The 23027-nt window shown below is 48.2% G+C and overlaps 1 protein-coding gene across 1 annotated transcript; it reads right to left on the bottom strand.

The window, feature by feature from the left end:
- Positions 1 to 3183: 3183 nt before the first annotated feature.
- On the bottom strand, positions 3184 to 11467 carry LOC142256562 (nicotinamide N-methyltransferase-like). Its single transcript, XM_075328321.1, has 2 exons — positions 11265 to 11467; positions 3184 to 3714 (listed from the first exon to the last, which is right to left on the bottom strand). Exons 1-2 carry the CDS (start codon positions 11426 to 11428, stop codon positions 3291 to 3293), a joined length of 588 nt encoding a protein of 195 aa, XP_075184436.1. The 5' UTR covers positions 11429 to 11467; the 3' UTR covers positions 3184 to 3290.
- Between the last annotated feature and the right edge of the window lie 11560 nt (positions 11468 to 23027).

Genomic DNA, 23027 nt, shown 5'->3' with positions numbered 1-23027 from the left:
TTGTAGAACCTGAGTCTGATTAAAGAAAACATAAAACCCTAGAGTCGGCCTCCAAAAATCTTTTCAGTTCATTTACATATTTCAAAAACGTTGATTTCTCAGAAACCATTAATTGTAAAACAGATATAAAGGTATCATTTAATTTAGGGGCTGCTGATAAGTCTGGCTTTGTGATCTTTTTTTGTTTCTATGGTAACGGATGTTATATCACATGAAAGGCTTATGTGTCTAATATATGTTTTCAAAATTTTGTGTTTGTTTCTTATGGCAACAGTGTTCTACACACGCGGGAAAACAAAATGGCGGAGTCTAATGTAATATTCACAGCAACTGAGAGCAGAGGAGTGAAAAAATTCTTGATTCTGCAAGGAAAGTCCACAAAGGATATTCATGGTGATATGTCACAGACATTGGGGGATCATTTCCCTTCATATTCCACAGTTAAGAACTGGGTCGCCAAATTTAAAATGGGCCACTTCAGCACCAATGATGAGGAACGTCCTGGACGACTGAGAGTGGTTGTTGTTCCGGAGATCGTCGATGCTGTGCACAACCTCATACTGGAGAATCCACGAATTTCAGCTAAAGCAATAGCAGACATCATGGGGATTTTCCGTGAACGTGTTTGTGTCATTATCCATGAACATTTGGACATGAGGAAGCGATCTGCAAAGTGGGTCCCCAAATGTGTGACAACAGATCAGAGAAGCAACGAGTGAAAACTTCCCGGTCCATTTGTCAGCGTTTCCGGACTGATAAGAACTTCCTGGATCGACTGGTCACTATGGATGAGACCTGAATTTATTTGTATGATCCTGAAAACAAGGAGTAGAGGCACAGTGGTTCTCCTCATCCAAAGAAGCTCAGGGTGCAAAAATCAGCCACTAAGGTGATGGCGTCTGTGTTCTGGGATAAGGAGGGCGTGCTGCTAGTGGACTACCTTCAAAAGGGTTCCACCATCAATGCAAGGTATTACATTGAACTTTTGGACAAATTGGAGGCAGCTCTGAAGGCCAAAAGGTGTGGCAAGCTGTCCAAAGGAATCTTGTTCCTGCAAGACAACCCCTCCGCTCACAGTGCACAAGCGACCACGGCAAAACTGGCAGAGCCGGGCTTCCAGCTGGTGACCACCCACCTTATTCACCAGATCTAGCTCCCTCCGACTATCATCTGATTCCAAACCTGAAGAAACACTTCAAGGGTACCACATTTCACACCATTTCTAATGCCATGGCTGCTACGGATGCCTGGTTTGAGGCACAACCAAGAAGTGTGTTGTCATCAGTGTAGACTATGTGGAATTAATGTAAAGTTTCATCATCCTACCTTGTTTCTTTCTGGGTAAAGCCAAAGACTTATCAGCAGCCCCTCGTATTTTTTTGTGGTATGCATTACCATGTAGACGGCTTCAGAGGGTTGATTCTACTCACATATGCCCTTTAAATTACAAGTGCTGTACTTATTATGACATATCAGAGGCTAACAAGCTCTGTGACATATCTAGTAGAGGAATCAGGAGGTATATAGAAGGCTTAATCCTCTTTGGTGATGAAAATACTTGCTGTATGTTGTGTAAAGTAATTGAAAGCTCAACAAGAGCTAAATATATTAGGATTGCTCCTCTTCTAACTAGTCAAACCGGTGTGACGCTCTATGTGCGTCCCACTGCAATAATGACGTTGTGCTAGTCCTACTAAACGGAAAAGTTACCGGCTATGTAGAGCGGTAAGAAAGATTCACAGACTACTGATGGGGCTGATGTATAAGGGTTGTATGGGTATTTTGGCTCAACTATACCGACTGCAATACAGGACAGAATCAGAGGTGCCGCAAATCTTTTTGCTCATCTCTAGACAACTCCCATGGGTAAGTGTGGATTATTTCTGAAAGACCGAACCCATTTTTTTTTTCAAAATCCCTTTAATTATCAATTATATGATTTTAGCTCTAGAAATGCTATCACATATTGTGTGCCACTAATGTCTACATACAGTAGATTAAGTGAACTCTGTTGGGAAGAAACAGGGTGCCAATATGTAATATCACACTAGATTACTAATTTTGACCTTTCTAAGGGCCGCTTTACACGCTGTGATATCGTTACCGATATCGCTAGCGTGCGTACCCGCCCCCATTGGTTGTGCGACACGGGCAAATCGCTGCCCGTTGCGCACAACATCGCTAGGAGCAGTCACACTACTTACCTGCCTAGCGACGTCGCTGTGACCGGCGAACCGCCTCCTTTCTAAGGGGACGGTTTGTTCGGCGTCACTAACTAAGCAGCCGCCCAATCAAAGCAGAGGGGCGGAGATGAGTGGGACGAACATCACGCCCACCTCCTTCCTTCCTCATTGCTGGCGGGACTCAGGTAAGGAGAGGTTCTTCGTTCCTGCGGTGTCACACGTAGCGATGTGTGCTGCCGCAGGAACAAGGAACAACATCGTTACTGCAGCAGCAACGATAATTGAGATTAGGGGGGATGTCACCGATTAGCGATTTTGAACATTTTTGCAATGATTCAAAATCGCTAATAGGTGTCACACGCAACGACATTGCTAACGCGGCAGGATGTGCGTCACAAATTCCGTGACCCCAACGAGATCGCTTTAGCGATGTCGTAGCGTGTAAAGCCACCTTAAGACCAGATCCAGACATCCGTTTGTCATGGTCCGAACATGAACTGTGATACAAAGAGTGGCCGCAGGTCTTCTGACCCAAACTTATTATTCTCATATATTCCTGGAAGGATGCTGAGTTCAGGTCAGGAAACCTGTGACTGCTCTAAGACATCAATTGTGGGGGTGCCACTGGTTTCTGCACATTAATTACTCCAACATTGCTCTGACAGTGTGCTGTGCTCTGTTATTGGCTCATTAATGCTGATCTGAGCCAACGAGAGTGCACTGTCATTGTTTACATCACACAGTCTACATCGTGCTGGACGAGCACGGTCTCTGGAATAAACGTCTTTGATGATGGTTCATTTCATGGAGGGACAGAGGTTGTGACAGAAACGGTAACCTCTGTCTCCTGATGATGCTTTGTTTTGGTGTCCCAGCATGCAATGAGATTCTCAAATGAAGCATCATCAGAAAAAAAGGAAAAATATACAATAGGAATTCAATTGTGTAGTTAGTGAAGAATAAGGAATTTTTAAATTAAATTCCAAAAATAAAAATAATATAAAAATAAAATAAAAAATAACAGATAAAGCCCTGGCTTGGTCTTAATATTCCATTGTAAAGCTTTACATATAAACTTAATATTTAGATCTAAGTTTCTACCTAGACCTACTTCTCTTTGTGAGCTACAACAAAAAAGAGAACTTTACAGTCACATAGGTCATCCACTATTATTCTCTTTTTAGTTTTGTAGCAGTCAATAATAAAACTTTCCTCAGCCAGAGCTTTCCTTACAAAGTTCTCATCATATGTGAGAATATGGAACTTGTGTTTCCCTACTGTGTAATATGTTGCATCTAAATCCCCGACTAATATAATGTGTCCTCCAGGTTTTAGCAACTTTGAGAACTTCCTGAGATGTCTCCTGTAATCATCTTGGTCTTTGCTGATGGCATCTAGGAGCCAAAAACTAATGACACAATCCGCTGGTGGTAAGACGATCGGATCCATCATATTTTCTTTCTTAAGGTCACATTTCACAACATGGTGAAGAGCTGATCGTACTTTTTTTTCTTTTTCCTCTAACTGGTCACTAGAAGAAATGAAAAAATGAAGAAAGTTATTTTTTAGACTTTTATTATTAATAAGGCGACATGAAAACTCAGTAGTTAGCTCAAAATTACCGGCTTCTAGAACTGATCAAAAGTCCTTAATTTGACCAAGACTAGTATACGAAAGACCTTCCTACTCATTAGAGAAAATTTGGATGAACTGGGACCAGAGAGTTATTTCATGTTTATGAATGTCTCCTGACTTCTTCCTCTAAAGATAATACTGGGAGAAAGCATGATCAGAAATGCTGATTTCAGTGCCAAATCTTAGGAATGCTATGTAAGGAGATGGACATACTGCCCACTTTCCCCCTTGAAGACACAAGTGCTTTTATGGTGGATAATGGGTATTGTGACATTCATTATTAGTGATGGTAAAGTAAAATCTGGAAGAGACAAAAAGGCACAAATGGTGTCTTATCCTAGTGGAGCACTAGCTTGGAAACACTCACCTCGGGGAGTTGTGAAGGTCACAACCAGCGTCGGACTGGCTACCGGGGAAACTGCCAGTAATACCAGTTCTGGACGCGGTTATCTGCACTGAACTACGGAGCTCTCTCCCGGCCTGTCCACAGCTGTCATGGACTTAACTGTGGTAGCCGGGGACTCAGTCGGCGCTCGCAGTTCAGTCCTGCAAACCCACTGCTCAGTCCAGGCTGCACTGTCCACCTGCTGTTCAGTCCAGTCCAGGCCACGGTTACCTGCACTGAACTCCGGAGCTCTCACCTGAGCTCCGGAGTTCAGTGCAGGTAACCGCGGCCAGGACTGATATTACTCACAGTTTCCCTGGTAGTCAGCCTGACGCTGGTCACAACTACCACTAAAGTATAGTATCAAACCACATCGACCCTACAGATGCAGAATAACAGCAGGAGAGAAGAAAGGGTTAATCGCGCTGCCATCTCTCCTGCTATTATTCTGCATTATTAGTGATAGATTATGTTTTTAACGACAATACGGTGAAATTGGGTTAATGTTTTGAACTAGCCCAGGGTAGGAGGGGCTGAAGTGAAAGGACATAGACAGTTTCCTGTCTGTAGGTCGGATAGGGCTCAGGATTCAATAAGAGCATACCTATGGTCTGACTAGTGAGCAGAGCAGCCTGACATGGGTGTCCTATTAAGCAATACTTGGCACTAAGTAGGTGATTTTGTTCTATTTATTTAAATATCCAGAAATGAAACAAGCACAAACGTTTCGATCAGGCGACCATCATCAGTGTAGAACATGTTTAATTATCACTGGCAAAAGAATGATTGAGTACTGTGTGCAGACTGTGGCATCCATCGTTTATCAGGATATTTCATTTATATAGATTTCCATTATGGAGTACCCATACAGTAGTGTCCCGGTCTTTCTCTGCCCCATCTATATTGATGTCCTTTGACACAACTTGATATTTTAATATTAGATTATGAACTGTTCTAATTGGGTTACATCTTGCCATGGTGGAATGGCTTCTTGCGATGTGTGTACTAAGTAGCCTATGTTGTTTATGTTTGTTACTTTTTGTCATGACCATGCTCTGCAGGCATGTTGTCCTACGGAGCCAGTTTCTTGCCAAGCTCTGCTGGCCGGCTCCCTACAGAGCTGGCGTACCCCATGCACTCCCCTCCGGATTTTCAGCCTCTCCCAGATCTATGGGGGAGGGGTGTTTCTAACCTTGATTTGGATCTTCCTCCACTTTATAGCAGAGCCCACCCTGCTGCTGCGCTGCTAGTGATATTTCTGGCTTCAGTTAGTGCTCGGCTAGTGCTCTGCTCGTGTCTTTTCTGATCCTGTCCCGCTATGGCTCCCCTCCTTCAGCCCACCTGACTGCTTTCCTCTGCCCATGTCTGCTTTCCTTGACCTCTCTGTGACCCCCTCTGTCTCATCTCCTTGTCTCTGGCCATCCCGGTGTATTGCCCAACTCCCTCCGTAGATCCCTGCTGTATTACCCTCCTTCCCCTTTCTTTCCCATCTCTGTTGTCTGTTTTCTTCCCTACCCTCTTACTGACTCCCTTGGTTTACTGACCTTGGCTTGTTCTGACTCTGTCTCGGTTTCCCCTTTTGTCCTGACGTTACCTCTCTGTGCATCGACCTCGGCCTGTTTTGATTACTCTCCCCTGGGTTATGTTTATCCTAGGGTTTCTGCTAGTATATCTGTACCGCCCCGCGGGCTCGGCTGGCTGTCGAGCCGCTCGGATCCGTGCTCGCACGGCGGGTGGCTCGAGCTCTTCACGGACCCGAGGGTCACGTCGCTCCATAATGGGGGGTTGGCGCTACACGCGGGGACTTCGGTGGGGAGTTCCACGGGATTTTTAAGTTTGTGACGCCACCCACGGCTTGTGGTGAATGGATGGACACCACCGCTGCCGTTGACTAGGCCTCCCAGGGACGGTGTTGCGCAGCTTGGTGTTGACCCCTCCGTGGGTAGAGGAATGTTGGTCCCAGGGGCCCGAGGGAGGCACTGAGGTGGGAGATTGGATACGTGCTGGAGCGTCGGTGCGGTGCAGCGCGGTGCGCGGCCCGAAGGCACTGGTGTACTCACTATGACACAACACACTGGAGTCTCTGGTAAACCAAACGGAATAATGAACGGGGCCCGCAGCCGGCTGCAGCTTCTCCCTGAACAGGTTGGTGGTTTCCGCCTTTCTCCTGCACCTCCTTAATATGAATGTTCTGACTCCTATGCCTAAGCAACGGTAGTCCACTCCCGGGCTTGCTGGGTGTCGGGAGAGCCCTGTTTGCCTGCAGACACTGGACCTTTGGGTCTCTATGCCTTGGCGGTGGCTTTACCCTAAAAGGTTGGGCTGTTGTCTTCAGTCGGGTCTTGTGTGGAAAAGGTCCTAAAGTCCAGTCCTCAATCAGTTGATTTGACTTAGCCTAGTGGGTTCTGGGATTCGTACTGGGTCTGAGTACCCCTCATGGTGCTCCGGTTTACAATCGGTTCCCCGGTTCGGTACCGGCGGGCCACCACCCGACCCCGGTCCCTACGGTTCCACTGTCTGTAATCCCAGCTCCTGAAGGTGGCCACCACCGTCTGCCTCCTTGCCAGAGGTGACTGGGCTCCAACCCAGCCACCTGAGTAGACTATTGGCAGGCATGGTCACAGGTCTGCCCTTGAACTCGACTTCTCTCCTCCACTGTCAAAGCTACTCTTCAACTCTCTGTTTTTCCCGCCTCCAGGCCTGTGAACTCCTCGGTGGGTGGAGCCAACCGCCTGGCTCCACCCCCCTGGTGTGGACATCAAACCTGGAGGGAGGTGACAAGGGTTTTGAAGTTTGGCTGCTGTCACCTTTTTAGGGAGGGGGTGTGTGTGCATGGGACTACCTGGGATGACCTGAGTAGTCCAGGGCGTCACATATCCTGTTGGTTTGTACTTAAGCGACACCTGGTGGTTTTGTTGCTAACTGCACTAGGAGTCTTTTCACACTTTTACTTATTTTTTACCGCAGGGTATTTGCTCATTTTATTTCTATTTTAGGTTTTGGCTGCTAGATGGCCACAGTGCAAACATGATGCTGTGCATTCCACTTATACCAACTTATATGCAAGCCTATGTCTTTGGCTTATCAATAACAGCTTTTTTTTAAAGCATGACACATCAAAAATAGACAAAAACTGCAGCATCACAAATTTGATAAAAATGCATGTTAAAATAATGCACATATAAAAATGTAAGGAATGTATGCGGGTGAAGTAGTTTACATAATAAGTGTAGAAATTCTGCAACATCAAAAACTCATAAACAGTTAATCGTGGGAATGTAGCTTTACTGTCAGTTCAGTGTATTAGCTACACATCCAAAATGTCACGCCTGAGCGTACAGATGTTCAGCATGCAGCGTAACACAAGGTAACAGCAGGAATGGTAAAGAAGGAAGGCCCTGGTGATAGGGAGAGGGGACACCCCCTGTAACTTGCCTTAGTCGTTACCCTACGCTCTATAAAGTCACTGTCACGCTGTACAAGGGGTTGGTAGGACGTAGTACAGCGTATTCCCCACTAGGTGGCAGCAGAGTAGTGAAGGAGAGACAAAGTAACACAGTAACAGGAAGGCAGCTGAAGTACAGCAGAATAACTTCAGTAGGCAGTTAACAGGCAAACCACCAGGGGCAAAAGATTAGTTAAACAGTCAGAGTCTAAAGCCAGGAAAGTCGAGTCACTGCAAACGGAGGATAAGAACCAAGTCAGAAAACAGAACCGAGTCGGAAGCTGGAAGATCAGGTATGCAAGAGGGGAACACAAACAACAGACAGGAGCGGGAAGTCAGGGCCTGGAACAAACAGATGAGTGGGGAAGGGTACAAGTCAGGGCACAGTAACAAGGAGTCAGATCAAACAGGAATTCTCACCAGAGCCAGTCACAGGCTGCAGAGCAAAACTATAACCAGAACCAGGATGTAATTGCAGAGATCAGATATAGTGTCTTCTGAAACCAGAACGAGGCTGATGGGAGTTAACCCCTCACATGACCAGGCCGGATCTGGGAAACTCTGGTGCAGAGAATCCCAGTCCTGGATCATGACAGTCCCTATACGAATCCTTCCCCCCCGTTGCCGTCATGTGCCTAGGCCCTCGCTCTCCCTGAACTCTAGTGAGAAGGCTGGTGAGAATACTAATCTCACCACTGCAATAATACAACACAAGGTAAATGAGACAGACAAAGAAAGTAGACACAAAAAGGAAAACACTTCAAGCTCCTCCAATGCAGCTAAACACCACCGCTACAACAGTCACGACTCCTCAGCTTCTTCCAGAGACAGGCTCCTTCCACAGTAGTCAGGATAGAATGAGAATCTATAACTGGCATCAGATGGTAAGACATGTGACTTTTTACAGTGAATTGAAGTGGTCACAAAGAGCTGCAACTAAGATTAAGGTGAACACAGAGATAGGAAAGAGTCCTTCAAACTAAAGCACCAAAAGAAAGTAAATTCACTACTATAGAAGAAACTACAGTATAGATACATATATAGAAACTTAGCTACTGAATTGATCAATGCAGAAGAGCCCCAACACTACGCCAAAGTATTTCTCTACGTTGGGGTCCCTAGCTTGTGTGTGTCCTCTCATGCAGTTAAAAAACTTACCGTGTATGGGACGCTGAGACCCAGGCTATATATACGATGTGGATTGGCAATAGGTGTGTAAGGGGAGGGTTCACAAACGAAAAACTACTAACATTAAGGAATAACGTTTGGAACTCCATTCTATGTCTGAACTGGGTGCAAAAAACCTAAAAAACATCACTATGGGGAGATAAGGTATGCACATCAGTGACTATGGAAGGGGAATACATGGAATAGCAGAAACTGCTGTGTGAATACTGACATGAAAAATTCAATAGCTACTTTGGCGTAGTGTTGGGGCTCTTCTGCATTGATCAATTCAGTAGCTAAATTTCTCTTTATTCATATATTCATGGCAGTAATGCAGGTTCCATTTTTCACATTTCATTCTTACAAATAGCTATTGAATTTTTCATGTCATTTTTTTGCTCACAAATGCCCCCTCCCCCTGTGTTATCTATGGCCCCCATGCTGCTACCCATAGTAAAATAATAAACTCGTTACTCACCTCCTCCAGCATCTGCCGTCTCCCTCCTGCCGCTATGATCAGGCATGCAGAGATAACACACTGCTGTGCCGATCACATGACGGGGACTGTGAACCAGGAAATGCAGGAGGCCGGAGTTCAACCCTGAGGAGGGGTACACGAGGGAGCACAGCGCTGGAGAAGGTAAGGAAAGAGTTTATTTTACTAAAAGCAGCAGCATGGGGCAGCGTGTGTGCCAGCCACAGGGGCCAGGGTGTGTGCTAGCCACAGGGGCCAGGGTGTGTGCCAGCCACAGGGGCCAGCGTGTGTGCCAGCCACAGGGGCCAGCGTGTGTGCCAGCCACAGGGGCCAGGGTGTGTGCTAGCCACAGGGGCCAGGGTGTGTGCCAGCCACAGGGGCCAGCAAGTGTGCCAGCCACAGGGGCCAGCGTGTGTGCCGGCCACAGGGGCCAGCGTGTGTGCCAGCCACAGGGGCCAGCGTGTGTGCCAGCCACAGGGGCCAGCGTGTGTGCCAGCCACAGGGGGCAGCGTGTGTGACAGCCACAGGGGGCTGCGTGTGTGCCAGCCACAGGGGGCAGCGTGTGTGACAGCCACAGGGGGCAGCGTGTGTGCCAGCCACAGGGGGCAGCGTGTTTGACAGCCACAGGGGGCAGCGTGTGTGACAGCCACAGTGGGCAGTGTGTGTGACAGCCACAGGGGGCAGCGTGTGTGACAGCCACAGGGGGCAGCGTGTGTGCCAGCCACAGGGGGCAGCGTGTTTGACAGCCACAGGGGGCAGCGTGTGTGACAGCCACAGTGGGCAGTGTGTGTGACAGCCACAGGGGGCTGCGTGTGTGACAGCCACAGGGGGCTGCGTGTGTGACAGCCACAGGGGGCTGCGTGTGTGACAGCCACAGGGGGCAGCGTGTGTGACAGCCACAGGGGGCAGCGTGTGTGCCAGCCACGGGGCAGCGTGTGTGCCAGCCACAGGGGGCAGCGTGTGTGACAGCCACAGGGGGCAGCGTGTGTGACAGCCACAGGGGGCTGCGTGTGTGACAGCCACAGGGGGCTGCGTGTGTGACAGCCACAGGGGGCAGCGTGTGTGACAGCCACAGGGGGCAGCGTGTGTGCCAGCCATGGGGCAGCGTGTGTGCCAGCCACAGGGGGCAGCGTGTGTGCCAGCCACAGGGGCCAGGGTGTGTGCCAGCCACAGGGGCCAGGGTGTGTGCCAGCCACAGGGGCCAGGGTGTGTGCCAGCCACAGGGGCCAGGGTGTGTGCCAGCCACAGGGGCCAGCGTGTGTGCCAGCCACAGGGGGCAGCGTGTGTGCCAGCCACAGGGGGCAGCGTGTGTGACAACCACAGGGGGCAGAGTGTGTGCCAGCCACAGGGGGTAGCGTGTGTGCCAGCCACAGGGGGCCAGTTTGTGCCAGCCACAGGGGCCAGCGTGTGTGCCAGCCACAGAGGGCAGTGTGTGTGCCAGCCACAGGGGGCAGCGTGTGTGACAGCCACAGGGGGCAGCGTGTGTGACAGCCACAGGGGGCAGCGTGTGTGCCAGCCACAGGGGGTAGCGTGTGTGCCAGCCACAGGGGGCCAGTTTGTGCCAGCCACAGGGGGCAGCGTGCCAGCCATAGGGGACATGTTGCATCACTGGGGGACGTGTGCCAGCCCAAGGGGGCTATATTCAATATAAGGTGGCCATATCCAGATTAAGGGGGCTAATTTTAGGATGGGGGCTATGAGGGACATATACTCTATATGATTTGTTAGACAGACACTGGCATTATTAGACGGACCCCATTTATTAAAAAAAATTCTCTATTCCTTCACCAAATTTGGGGGTGCGTCTTATAATCCGGTGCGTCTTATAAAGCGAAAAATACGGTATATAAATTTGTATAGTTTTAATTGTATCGAATGGCAGTATAGAGATAGATTGTATCAATTGTACGTAATGGTGAGAGGGGTCTAAAAAAACCTTATATATAATTTCTGTTTTTTGAATGAATACTTCACCTTTTTCCTTCTATGTCTACATGAAGTTTTGCAGCACGTCCCCAATCAAACGCTCCTGTACGTTCGTCCACCCATCTCTTCAGCTCCATGATGCATCGGTCGCTGACTTTCATCACTATGAGGTGCTTGAAAAACTCACAGGCTGCATATAAATGATGAACCATGGAACCAAGACTGAGGTCAATCAAGACGTCTCCATTAATATGACCTGCAGAAGAATATCCAAATATTAAAACAACTCAGATATTAAAACAGATGTGACTCCCATATTGATCATCTATAATTTCTAACATCCAATAACCCCCCCGATCTGCTTTATGTAAGGAATGTAAAAACTGGAACAGGGTATGCCGAATAAAAACATGGCCGACGCAACCAAAACTCATAATTGGTCTATTCCAGCTAGGCAAAAATTTACAAAAGTGAAAACGAGGTCCTAAGTTATCATTCTAATCCGGCTAGATGAAGGCACTGCCACATCATGGCAAACTTCTTAGCGGATCCCAAACCTTAAAGTTTCGGCAACCAGAACCGAGACGATACCACATCAACAGGTGAAGCAATGGATGCCCCTTGAGGTGATGCCCCTCAACACCTATGCTTCAGGGCAAAGTCTCCTCTTACATGGGTGCAACACTTGATTATATAACTTGTTTCTTGCAGTATCTAATAGGTGAACTGAGAAACTCCAAGCAAATGTTGCCTTTGGTGGGATTTGAACCCAGGTCTCCATCGCTGCAACTCATCAAAGCTAACTGCAATCTTAAGAAAAAGGGTTTACAATAAAAAAAATTGTTTATATAAAGATCATTTATTCTACATGTGAATTTATGAAAACCCAATTCACGGCACTCAGTGGGCACAACACCACTGCAACCATGGACCCCACACAAAACCAACCGCTAATGAAAGCGCTAAATAATTAATTTTGCATGTTCTCAGACTGAAAGCTGAGATAGGTGACTCGAAGAGGAAGAAGAACAGCAGTGAGGGCTGAAGAGAGCTGCTGGAAGAGTTGGATACAGCGCCAGATGATGGCGCTTCTATGAAAGCGCCATTTTCTGGGGTGGCTGCGGACTGCAATTCGCAGCAGAGGCGCCAAGAAATCTTGGGCCAACCTGTGCTGCGGATTCCAATCCCCAGCTGTCTAGTTGTACCTGGCTGGACAGAAAAATGGGGCGAAGCCTATGTCGATTTTTTTTTTAATTATTTCATGAAATTCATGAAATCATTAAAAAAGGGCTTCCCTATTTTTTTAGTTCCCAGCCGGGTACAAATAGGCATCTGGGGGTTGAGGGTAGCCGTACCTGCCTGCTGTACCTGGCTAGCATACAAAAATATGGCGAAGCCCACGTCATTTTTTGGGGGGGGCAAAAAACTCCTGCATACAGTCCTGGATGGAATATGCTGAGCCTTGTAATTCTGCAGCTGCTGTCTACTCTCCTGCATACACTAGTGAATGGGGCATGCTGAGCCTTGTCGTTCTGCAGCTGCTGTCTGCTCGCCTGTATACACTAGTGAATAGAGCATGCTGAGCCTTGTAGTTCTGCAGCTGCTTTCTGCTCTCCTCCATACAGACAGACAGCAGCTGCAGAACTACAAGGCTCAGCATACTCCATCCAGGACTGTATGCAGGAGTTTTTTGTCCCCCCCAAAAAAATTACGTGGGCTTTGCCATGTTTTTGTATGCTAGCCAGGTACAGCAGGCAGCTATAGGCTGCCCCCAACCCCCAGCTGCCTATTTGTACCCGGCTGGGAACCAAAAATATAGGGAAGCCCCTTTGTTTTTTAATTATTTCATGAATTTCATGAAATAATTTAAAAAAAAAAAAATGACGTGGGCTTCGCCCAATTTTTGTGTCCAGCCAGGTACAACTAGGCAGCTGGGGATTGGAATCTGCAGCTCAGGGTGCCCAAGCTTTCTGGGCACCCCTGCTGCGAATTGCAGACCGCAGCCGCCCCAGAAAATGGCGCTTTCATAGAAGCGCCATCTTCTGGCACTTTATCCAACTCTTCCAGCTGCCCTGGTGACGGGTGGCTCGCTGGGTAATAATGGGGTTAGGGCTAGATGTATATTATCAACTGGCCCTAAGCCCGAAATTCATGGTGTCACGCCAATATTAGACATGGCCACCATGAATTTCTAATACAGATAAAAAAAAACAACACAAAAAAATATTTTTATTAGAAATAAAACACAACACAATTAGTGACTCCATCTTTATTGAAATAAAGAACCCCCCTCCGCAGTAATCCTGGGTCAAGGGCCCCGTGCTGTTCAATCTGGATCCAATATCATCTGATTGGTTTGCTGGAAGGCAAAGCAATCAGATGATGTGCCAGGTTCAAGGGCCTGAATCACATGACACATGACACAGCAGCTGATTGTATAAACAATCAGCTGATGCATCAGTGCAAACCCCCCCAAAAAACTACACACTTATGTGCAGACTCCTGTCCGACAGCATCAGCTGATAGTTTAGCCGGCCGGGTGGTAAAAAGCCGGCCTCACCGCTCGACTTATAGTGTAAGCTGATTCTGTCAGGTGACCGCATCAGCTGATCATCGCCAGGTCTGAGAGAGAGAGAGAAAAAAGAGAGGGAGAGAGAAAGAGAGAGAGAGAAAGAGAGAGAGAAAGAGAGAGAGAACGAGAGAGAGAGAAAGAGAGAAAGAGAGAGAGAGAAAGAGAGAAAGAGAGTGAGAAAGAGAGAGACAAAGAGAGAAAGAGAGAGAAAGAGAGAGAAATGCAGCCTCATTCCGTGAACTTCTCCGATTTTAGAGGTGTGTCCCGTGGCTCACAGCTGATGTCTGGCTCCGCCTCTCAGTGCATAATTAAATTAAATTATAATTATAAATAAATAATAATTATAATTTAAAATAAATAAAGTTTTTTACCGGGACGGCCGGGATGCGAACTCGTGAAGTTCTTTTTCTTAGACAGGAGCTCTATCCATTAAGCCACTGCCTCTAATGAGATACATAGGCAGATTTGGTAATCTTGACTTCTGTATTGCAGACTGAAGTCCCGGCGACAGCGCGGCTCACTTCAGGTGCTGCTGGAGAGAACACAGATTGCTCCCTGTCATCTTCATGTAGCAGAGCTGACAGTGTGTGGATTACTTCGGACTTGGATTGTTGTTTGGGGATTTTAATAAAAAGGTAAATGAGGTGTTTTTGTCTTTTATTTCAAATAAAGGATTTTTCGTTGTGTGTGTTTCTTTACTTTCACTTTCAGGTTGATCATGGATGGTGTCTCAGGGAGATGCTTGTCATGATTAACCTCTTATTACCCCGATTGCGACCGCACCAGGGCAATTCGGGATGAGCTGGGTGGAGTCCCGGGACTGTCGCATCTAATGGATGTGGCACTTCTGGGCGGCTGCTGGGTGATATTGTTAGGGTGGTGGGCTCCCCATAATGTGGCGCTCCCCATCCTGACAATACCAGCCTCCAGCCGTGTGACTTTATCCTGGCTGGTATCAAATATGGGGGGAACCGCATTTTTTTTTTTTTTATTAATTTAGTTATTTTACTGCACGATATAGAGCCGCCCGCCGGCGGCTGTGATTGGTTGCAGTGAGACAGCTGTCACTCAGCGTGAGAACGTGTCTGACTGCAACCAATCATGGGTGCCGGTGGGTGGGGAAAGCATGGAATAACTAATTGAATAATGAAGCGGCAGCCATTTTCAAAAGAGGAAATGCCGCTGGAGATGTGTGACTGCATGCAGCGAGACGCCCGTGATCGCTGAGTAGGAAAGATAGAGGGATTGTGCTGGGGACGCAGGACGCATGCAGATACGAAAGGTGCGCCCATACTTACTGTGAAAAGCCAAGCTTTTAGTGCTGGAACCGTTCTCGAACGTAACTCGAACTCCCGAACTTTTAGCAAAAGGCTCGAGTTTGTCGAACGTCTCGAACACCCCCCAAAATCACTGGAACATGAAATTAGCGAACCTCGAGCCTCGAACATCGCTCATCTCTAGTTATAATATACTGTTTTAAAACTCTACATATAATCTCTTTGTGCTTAATATGTAAATTTCTTTCTAGACCTACTTTTCTTTGTGAGCTACAATGAATATGACGCTTTAATAATCAATTAAGTCATCCATTATTACTCTCTTTTTAGTCTCACAGCGGTCAATGATAAAACCTTCTTCAGCCAGAGCTTTCCTGGAAAAATCCTCATCATAGTTGAGATGATGGAACTTGTGTTTCCCAACTGTGTAATTTGTTGCATCTAAAGCCCCAATTAATATAATGTGTAGTGATGAGCGAGCATGCTTGTAACTACTCGGTACTCGCACGAGTATCGCTGTACTCGGGCTGCTCGGCGGGGACCGAGTAATCTCGCGATACTCGTGCTGTACTCGTGGTCTTCATTTCTGCATGTTGGCGCTCTTTTGAGAGCCAGCCCTCATGCAGGGATTGGCTGGCAGACCACTGCAATGCCACAGCCCTGTTAGTTGTGGAATTGCAGTGATTGGCCGGCCTGCACAGCGTGACCGAGCCTTTATACCGGCCGGCGCGCTGTGCTCTGCTCACAGCTATCCAGACAGTCAGTGCAGGGAGAGTGTCGCTGATTCAGGGAAAGCTTTGCGGCCCTTTATAGCTTTTTCAGTTGCAGGGCTGCAAACAGTGTGACCAAAAGTCCTTCTCAGGACTATTCTAGTTGTATACAGGCAGGCAGGGTATAGCCAGGTCGGAGTACAGTAGCAGAGTCCTTCTCAGGACTATTGTTGCTATATACAGGCAGGGTATAGCCAGGTCTGAATACAGGCTAGTGACCAGAAGAGTCCTTGTCAGGACTATTGTACCAGTATACAGGCAGGCAGGCAGGCAGGGTAGTGGTGACCGTATACCAGCCTTCATCATATCTGGGGCTGGTGTACACAGTGTAAAACAGTCCAGATAGTGTCTGACTTGTCTGTAATTGTCGCTCCCCAAAAAAACCTGTTAGGTTATTATTGCGTCCGTGCTTGGTTTTTAAAACCGCACGTGTGTGCCTGTTGGTGGCAGCGTACAGGTGCACTTGTGTGCAATTTCCAGAAACTTTGATATAACGCACAAGTAGTGAATATACACGTCAGCAGTGCACAGCATTGCAAAATGCGCAAGGGCATTGGCAAGGAACAAGGAAGTGGACGTGATGGTGGTGCAGGCAGAGGCCGAGGTCGTGGGCAAGCTCTAATTTCGCCACAACAAAGGGCCACATCTAGTCGCTCGCACGTCCTGTCCCAAATTCTTCTGGACCGCAGCAGTACACCGCTCTTGAACCAAGACCAGTGTCAACAGGTTGTTAGTTGGATAGCAGATAATGCTTCCAGTCAGATTGGCACCACCACAAACACTCTGTCTTCCACACGGTCAAGTGTCAGTAGCCGTGATACTGCACCGCACATTTCTGAACCTGATCCTCCTTCCTACCACCAGGCTGAGTACACGTCCTCCTCGGACATTAATGATCCCACACTTGGACACTCGGAAGAGCTGTTCACGTTTCCATTCACACATTCTGGCCTCTCGCCAGCTCATATTGAAGTGGGTCATGAGGAGATCGTCTGTACAGATGGCCAAATATTTGAGCAGCCACGTTCTCACGAAGTTGGCAACGTGTCTCAACAAGTGGTGGACGATGATGAGACACAATTTTCAGGAAGTCAGGAGGAGGAGCAGGGTGCGGAAGAGGAAGACGACGTGGTGGATGATCCAGTAACTGACCCAACCTGGCAGGAGGATATGCAGAGCGAGGACAGCAGTGCACAGGGGGAGGGAGGCGTAGCATCACAACAGGCAGTAAGAAGCAGGGTGGTGGCCCCAGGCATAAGTCAGGCAACCGTTCCCCGGAACAACACAACGACACAAGGTGCCTGTACAAATGTTAGGTCTTCCCGAGTCTGGCAGTTTTTTAAGTTGGATCCAGATGATTCAAAAAAGGCCATTTGCAACACCTGCCGTGCCAGCATCAGCAGGGGTACCAAAACTAGCAGCCTGACCACCACCAGCATGATCAGGCACATGTCAGCCAAGCACCCGACTTTGTGGGAAGTACAACAGAGTCGAGGAGCAGTGCTTGCTGATGTCACTGCTACGTCTTCGCTGGTTGTGCATGCGAGCCAATCCCCTGTCCATGCTGCCTGCGAACAAGCCTCCTCCACTCCTGCACCTGCAGTTGCCTACGCAGAAAGAACACCATCATCAAGCACGTCCTTGTCCCAGCGCAGCGTTCAGTTATCCATTCAGCAAACCTTTGAACGCAGGCGCAAATACACTGCCAACACCCCACATGCCACAGTTCTAAATGCTAACATTTCGCGACTGCTTGCGCTGGAAATGTTGCCTTTTAGGCTGGTGGAGACAGAAGCATTCCGTGACCTGATGGCGGCAGCTGTCCCACGTTACTCGGTCCCCAGCCGCCACTATTTCTCCCGGTGTGCCGTCCCCGCGTTGCATAACCACGTGTCACAAAACATCACACGTGCCCTGAACAACGCTGTTTCACCCAAGGTCCACCTAACCACAGACACGTGGACAAGTGCTTGTGGGCAAGGCCGCTACATCTCGTTGACGGCACACTGGGTTAATATTGTGGAAGCTGGGACCCAGTCTGAGCGAGGGACGGAACACGTCCTTCCCACACCAAGGTTTGCAGGCCCTACCTCAGTCAGTGTTTCACCCACACTCTACAGCTCCGGAATGTCATGCTCTTCAGCCTCCTCCTCCTCCTGCGCATCCTCATCCACTGTACCCTCCACACCAGTCACAAGCTGGAAGCACTGCAGCACTGCCTCGGCGAAGCGGCAACAGGCTGTGCTGAAGCTAATCTGCATAGGTGACAAACCCCACAATGCAGAAGAGCTGTGGACAGCTCTGAAACAGCAGGCAGATCACTGGCTCACACCTCTGAACCTAAAGCCAGGAAAGGTCGTGTGTGACAATGGCCGGAACCTGGTGGCGGCTTTGAGGCGAGGCCAGCTGACACATGTTCCATGCGTGGCCCATGTGCTCAACCTCGTGGTTCAGCGGTTTCTAAAGTCATACCCAGAGCTGTCTGATCTGCTGGTAAAAGTTCGCCGCCTGTCTGCACATTTTCGAAAGTCACCTACTGCTTCAGCCGGCCTTGCCGGCTTTCAGCGCAGTTTGCATCTTCCGGCTCACAGACTGGTGTGTGATGTCCCCACGCGTTGGAATTCAACTCTGCACATGTTGGTCAGGATATGTGAGCAGAAGAGGGCAGTTGTTGAGTACCTGCATCACCTAAGCCGTCGGGAAATGGGTCAAACTCCACACATAACACCTGAGGAGTGGAGATGGATGTCAGACCTATGTACCATCCTCCAAAACTTTGAGGACTCCACCAAGATGGTGAGTGGTGATGACGCCATTATTAGCGTCACCATACCGCTACTCTGCCTTCTAAAACGGTCTCTGCTGAAAAACAAACATGATGCATTGCAGGCGGAGCGCGATGAGTTGCAGCAAGAAACAGTAGTGGGTGTGGGTGATGATAACACACAGCCCAGCCTCGTCTCATCACAACGTGCAGTGGAGGACTATGACGAGGAGGAGGATGAAGACATGGAGCAACTCTCCGGCCAAATTGAGGATATGACATGCACACCAATCATATCCTCGGTTCAGCGTGGCTGGCCAGAGGACAGGGTAGATGAGGAGGAGGAGGAGGAGGAGGAGGAGGACAGCATGTTCAGTCATCTTGTTGGTCAGGCTACTGAAGTCCTGGCTTTTAAGAGTCTGGCGCACATGGCTGACTTTATGGTAAGCTGCCTGTCTCGTGACCCTCGCGTTAAGAACATCTTGGCCGACAATCATTACTGGTTGGTAACACTGTTAGACCCACGCTACATGGAGAACTTTTTGTCTCTTATTCCCTTGGAGGAGAGGTCAACCAAAATGCAGCAGTTACGGAAGGCCATAGTCACGGAAGTAGGCAAAGAATTCCCCTCACAAAACGCTAGCGGCATAGGTCATGAATCAGTGGACAACCGAGGCGTACAGCCGAGAGAGGCACAAGTCCAATCCGCCAGAGGTAGGGGAACAGTCTTTAAGATGTGGGACAGTTTTCTCAGCCCCTCACGTACCACAGCCCCTGAGGTGCGGGGTAGTGCCACAAGAAATCCTAAGTTTGCCCAGATGCTGAAGGAGTACCTTGCAGATCGAACAACTGTACTCCGACATTCCTCTGTGCCTTACAATTATTGGGTATCCAAGCTGGACACGTGGCATGAATTGGCTCTCTACGCCTTGGAAGTCCTGGCCTGCCCTGCTGCTAGTGTTTTGTCAGAGCGTGTTTTTAGTGCCGCAGGTGGAATCATTACAGATAAACGCACCCGCCTGTCAACTGAAAATGCTGACAGGCTGACTCTGATCAAGATGAACAAGGGTTGGATTGGGCCAGACTTCACCACACCACCAGCAAATGAGAGCGGAATTTAAAGTTTGCCATGTACCTCCACTCACCCATGGGTACACACTTCTGGACTTTGGATAATCGCTGGACTGCTCCTCCTTCTCCTCATGCGCCACCATGATGATGACCGTTACAAATTGCAATACTTAGGCCTTTGTTTCAGGTATACCCCCAGTGGTAAATTTTTTCGCCCATTCTTTGCAGAATGGACATTACAACGACAGGAGACCCGCTCCTTTGCAATGGGAACAATGTTTTGAGGCCCTCATGCACGTCTCTACCCAGGGACAACGTGGAGCCTCCCAATTTTTGGCTGCCCTGCCTAAGGGCTATACTATAATACACCCACTTCCTGACAATGGACACTTAATGTTTTGAGGCCCTCATGCACGTCTCTACCCAGGGACAACGTGGAGCCTCCCAATTTTTGGCTGCCCTGCCTAAGGGCTATACTATAATACACCCACTTCCTGACAATGGACACTTAATGTTTTGAGGCCCTCATGCACGTCTCTACCCAGGGACAACGTGGAGCCTCCCAATTTTTGGCTGCCCTGCCTAAGGGCTATACTATAATACACCCACTTCCTGAAAATGGACACTTAATGTTTTGAGGCCCTCATGCACGTCTCTACCCAGGGACAACGTGGAGCCTCCCAATTTTTGGCTGCCCTGCCTAAGGGCTATACTATAATACACCCACTTCCTGACAATGGACACTTAATGTTTTGAGGCCCTCATGCACGTCTCTACCCAGGGACAACGTGGAGCCTCCCAATTTTTGGCTGCCCTGCCTAAGGGCTATACTATAATACACCCACTTCCTGACAATGGACACTTAATGTTTTGAGGCCCTCATGCACGTCTCTACCCAGGGACAACGTGGAGCCTCCCAATTTTTGGCTGCCCTGCCTAAGGGCTATACTACAATAGACCCACTTCCTTCCAATGGGCACTTCAGGTTTACAGGCCCTCATGCACGTCTCTATCCAGGGACAACGTGGAGCCTCCCAATTTTTGGCTGCCCTGCCTAAGGGCTATACTACAATAGACCCACTTCCTTACAATGGGCACTTCAGGTTTACAGGCCATCATGCACGTCTCTATCCAGGGACAATGTGGAGCCTCCCAATTTTTGGCTGCCCTGCCTAAGGGCTATACTATAATACACCCACTTCCTGACAATGGACACTTAATGTTTTGAGGCCCTCATGCACGTCTCTACCCAGGGACAACGTGGAACCTCCCAATTTTTGGCTGCCCTGCCTAAGGGCTATACTACAATAGACCCACTTCCTTCCAATGGGCACTTCAGGTTTACAGGCGCTCATGCACGTCTCTATCCAGGGACAACGTGGAGCCTCCCAATTTTTGGCTGCCCTGCCTAAGGGCTATACTACAATAGACCCACTTCCTTACAATGGGCACTTCAGGTTTACAGGCCATCATGCACGTCTCTATCCAGGGACAATGTGGAGCCTCCCAATTTTTGGCTGCCCTGCCTAAGGGCTATACTATAATACACCCACTTCCTGACAATGGACACTTAATGTTTTGAGGCCCTCATGCACGTCTCTACCCAGGGACAACGTGGAGCCTCCCAATTTTTGGCTGCCCTGCCTAAGGGCTATACTATAATACACCCACTTCCTGACAATGGACACTTAATGTTTTGAGGCCCTCATGCACGTCTCTACCCAGGGACAACGTGGAACCTCCCAATTTTTGGCTGCCCTGCCTAAGGGCTATACTACAATAGACCCACTTCCTTCCAATGGGCACTTCAGGTTTACAGGCCCTCATGCACGTCTCTATCCAGGGACAATGTGGAGCCTCACAATTTTTGGCTGCCCTGCCTAAGGGCTATACTACAATAGACCCACTTCCTTACAATGGGCACTTCAGGTTTACAGGCCCTCATGCACGTCTGTATGCAGGGGCATTGGTGAACCTCACAATTTTGGACTGCCCTGGCAAAGGAAAATACTACAAAGACTCACTTCCTCAAAATGGGCACATTAGACTCAGAGGCCTTTATGTACGTCCCTTCTCAGGGACATCGGAGTGCCACACAATGTTTTCACGTAAAATCTTTCATGTATTAATCTCAAAAAGTAACATACACGAGCTCTATCTCACTATTGGGTATGTGCCCTTAACATTTCCGCCATGAAAAATCATTTTGGGGTCATTTTGGAAGATTTTCTGGTGAGTCCGTAAAAATGGCGTAAAACGCGGACAAAATTGTTCACAGCTGTGACTTTTCAGTGATAAATGCTTCAAGGGGTCTTCCCCATGCTGTTGCCATGTCATTTGAGCACTCTTCTGAGACTTTTGTGACATTTTTAGGGTTTCTCCATGCTGCCGGGGGGTCATTTCACAAAAATACTCGGGTCTCCCATAGGATAACATTGGGCTCGTTGCTCGGGCCGAGTACACGAGTATCTTGGGAGGCTCGGCCCGAGCTTCGAGCACCCGAGCTTTTTAGTACTCGCTCATCACTAATAATGTGTTCTCCAGGTTTTAGCAATCCTGACAACGTCCTGAGATATCTCCTGTAATCATCTTGGTTTTTACAGATTACATCCAGGATCAAGGCACTGATGACGCAATCGGCTGGTGGTAAGACAATTGGATCCATCATATTTTCTTTCTTGAGATCACATTTCACAACATGATGAAGAGCTGGTTGCACCTTTTGTTCTTTGTCCTCTGACTGGCAAGTGAAAAAAATGGAAAAAATGTTAGAATTTAGTAGCTATACGTATCTATAGTTTCCGCAACTGTCGCTGAACAGGAACCTGAGAACCTATAAAGGCTCTTTAGTAGCCCTGACTAGTAAGGGGCAGGTGGGGATCACTAAACCTCACCGTTGCACTAACAACACACCAGGGTAATAAAGACAAACAGGGTGAAAAATAAACCAAAACCAAAAGGATATAGCCTGAGCACAAGAACTAGACTAGAAGAAACTTCTTCAAGGCAGTCAGGTCACAAATGAGTTTGTATCTTCAGCAGGGAATGATGGGATACACCACTATTTATATCTGAAGGGTGTAACTACTTAGTAAGTGCAGCTGATCACTCAGCAAGGAATTACTTTGAAAAAGCTGCAGTTGTAAAACTGGCACTTAAGCATAAGCACTGCAGTGCCATAAGAAATGAACTCCATTTAAATTAAAATAGCCAGATGAGAGGGTCCAGTGCAAAGGCTGTCGCTGGTCTCAACATGCAGGGAGACGATCATGACACAGAGTTGGATCTGATTCTTTCAGAAGGAAGGATCAGAGCACACTGTGAGGAGAACATGGAGAACACAATTTCTCCATGTTC

The sequence above is a fragment of the Anomaloglossus baeobatrachus genome, chromosome 11, assembly GCF_048569485.1.
Source record: "Anomaloglossus baeobatrachus isolate aAnoBae1 chromosome 11, aAnoBae1.hap1, whole genome shotgun sequence".
NCBI lineage: Eukaryota > Metazoa > Chordata > Amphibia > Anura > Aromobatidae > Anomaloglossus > Anomaloglossus baeobatrachus.
This window is presented reverse-complemented; position numbering and strand designations above follow the sequence as displayed.

Excerpts from the sequence above, each read along its gene's own strand:
- LOC142256562 (XM_075328321.1), bottom strand. The coding sequence starts at position 11,428 with ATGGTTCATCATTTATATGCAGCCTGTGAGTTTTTCAAGCACCTCATA. Across the intron at positions 3,715-11,264 it reads GTAGACATAGAAGGAAAAAG|TGACCAGTTAGAGGAAAAAG; the intron begins GTGAAGTATTCA and ends CATTTCTTCTAG.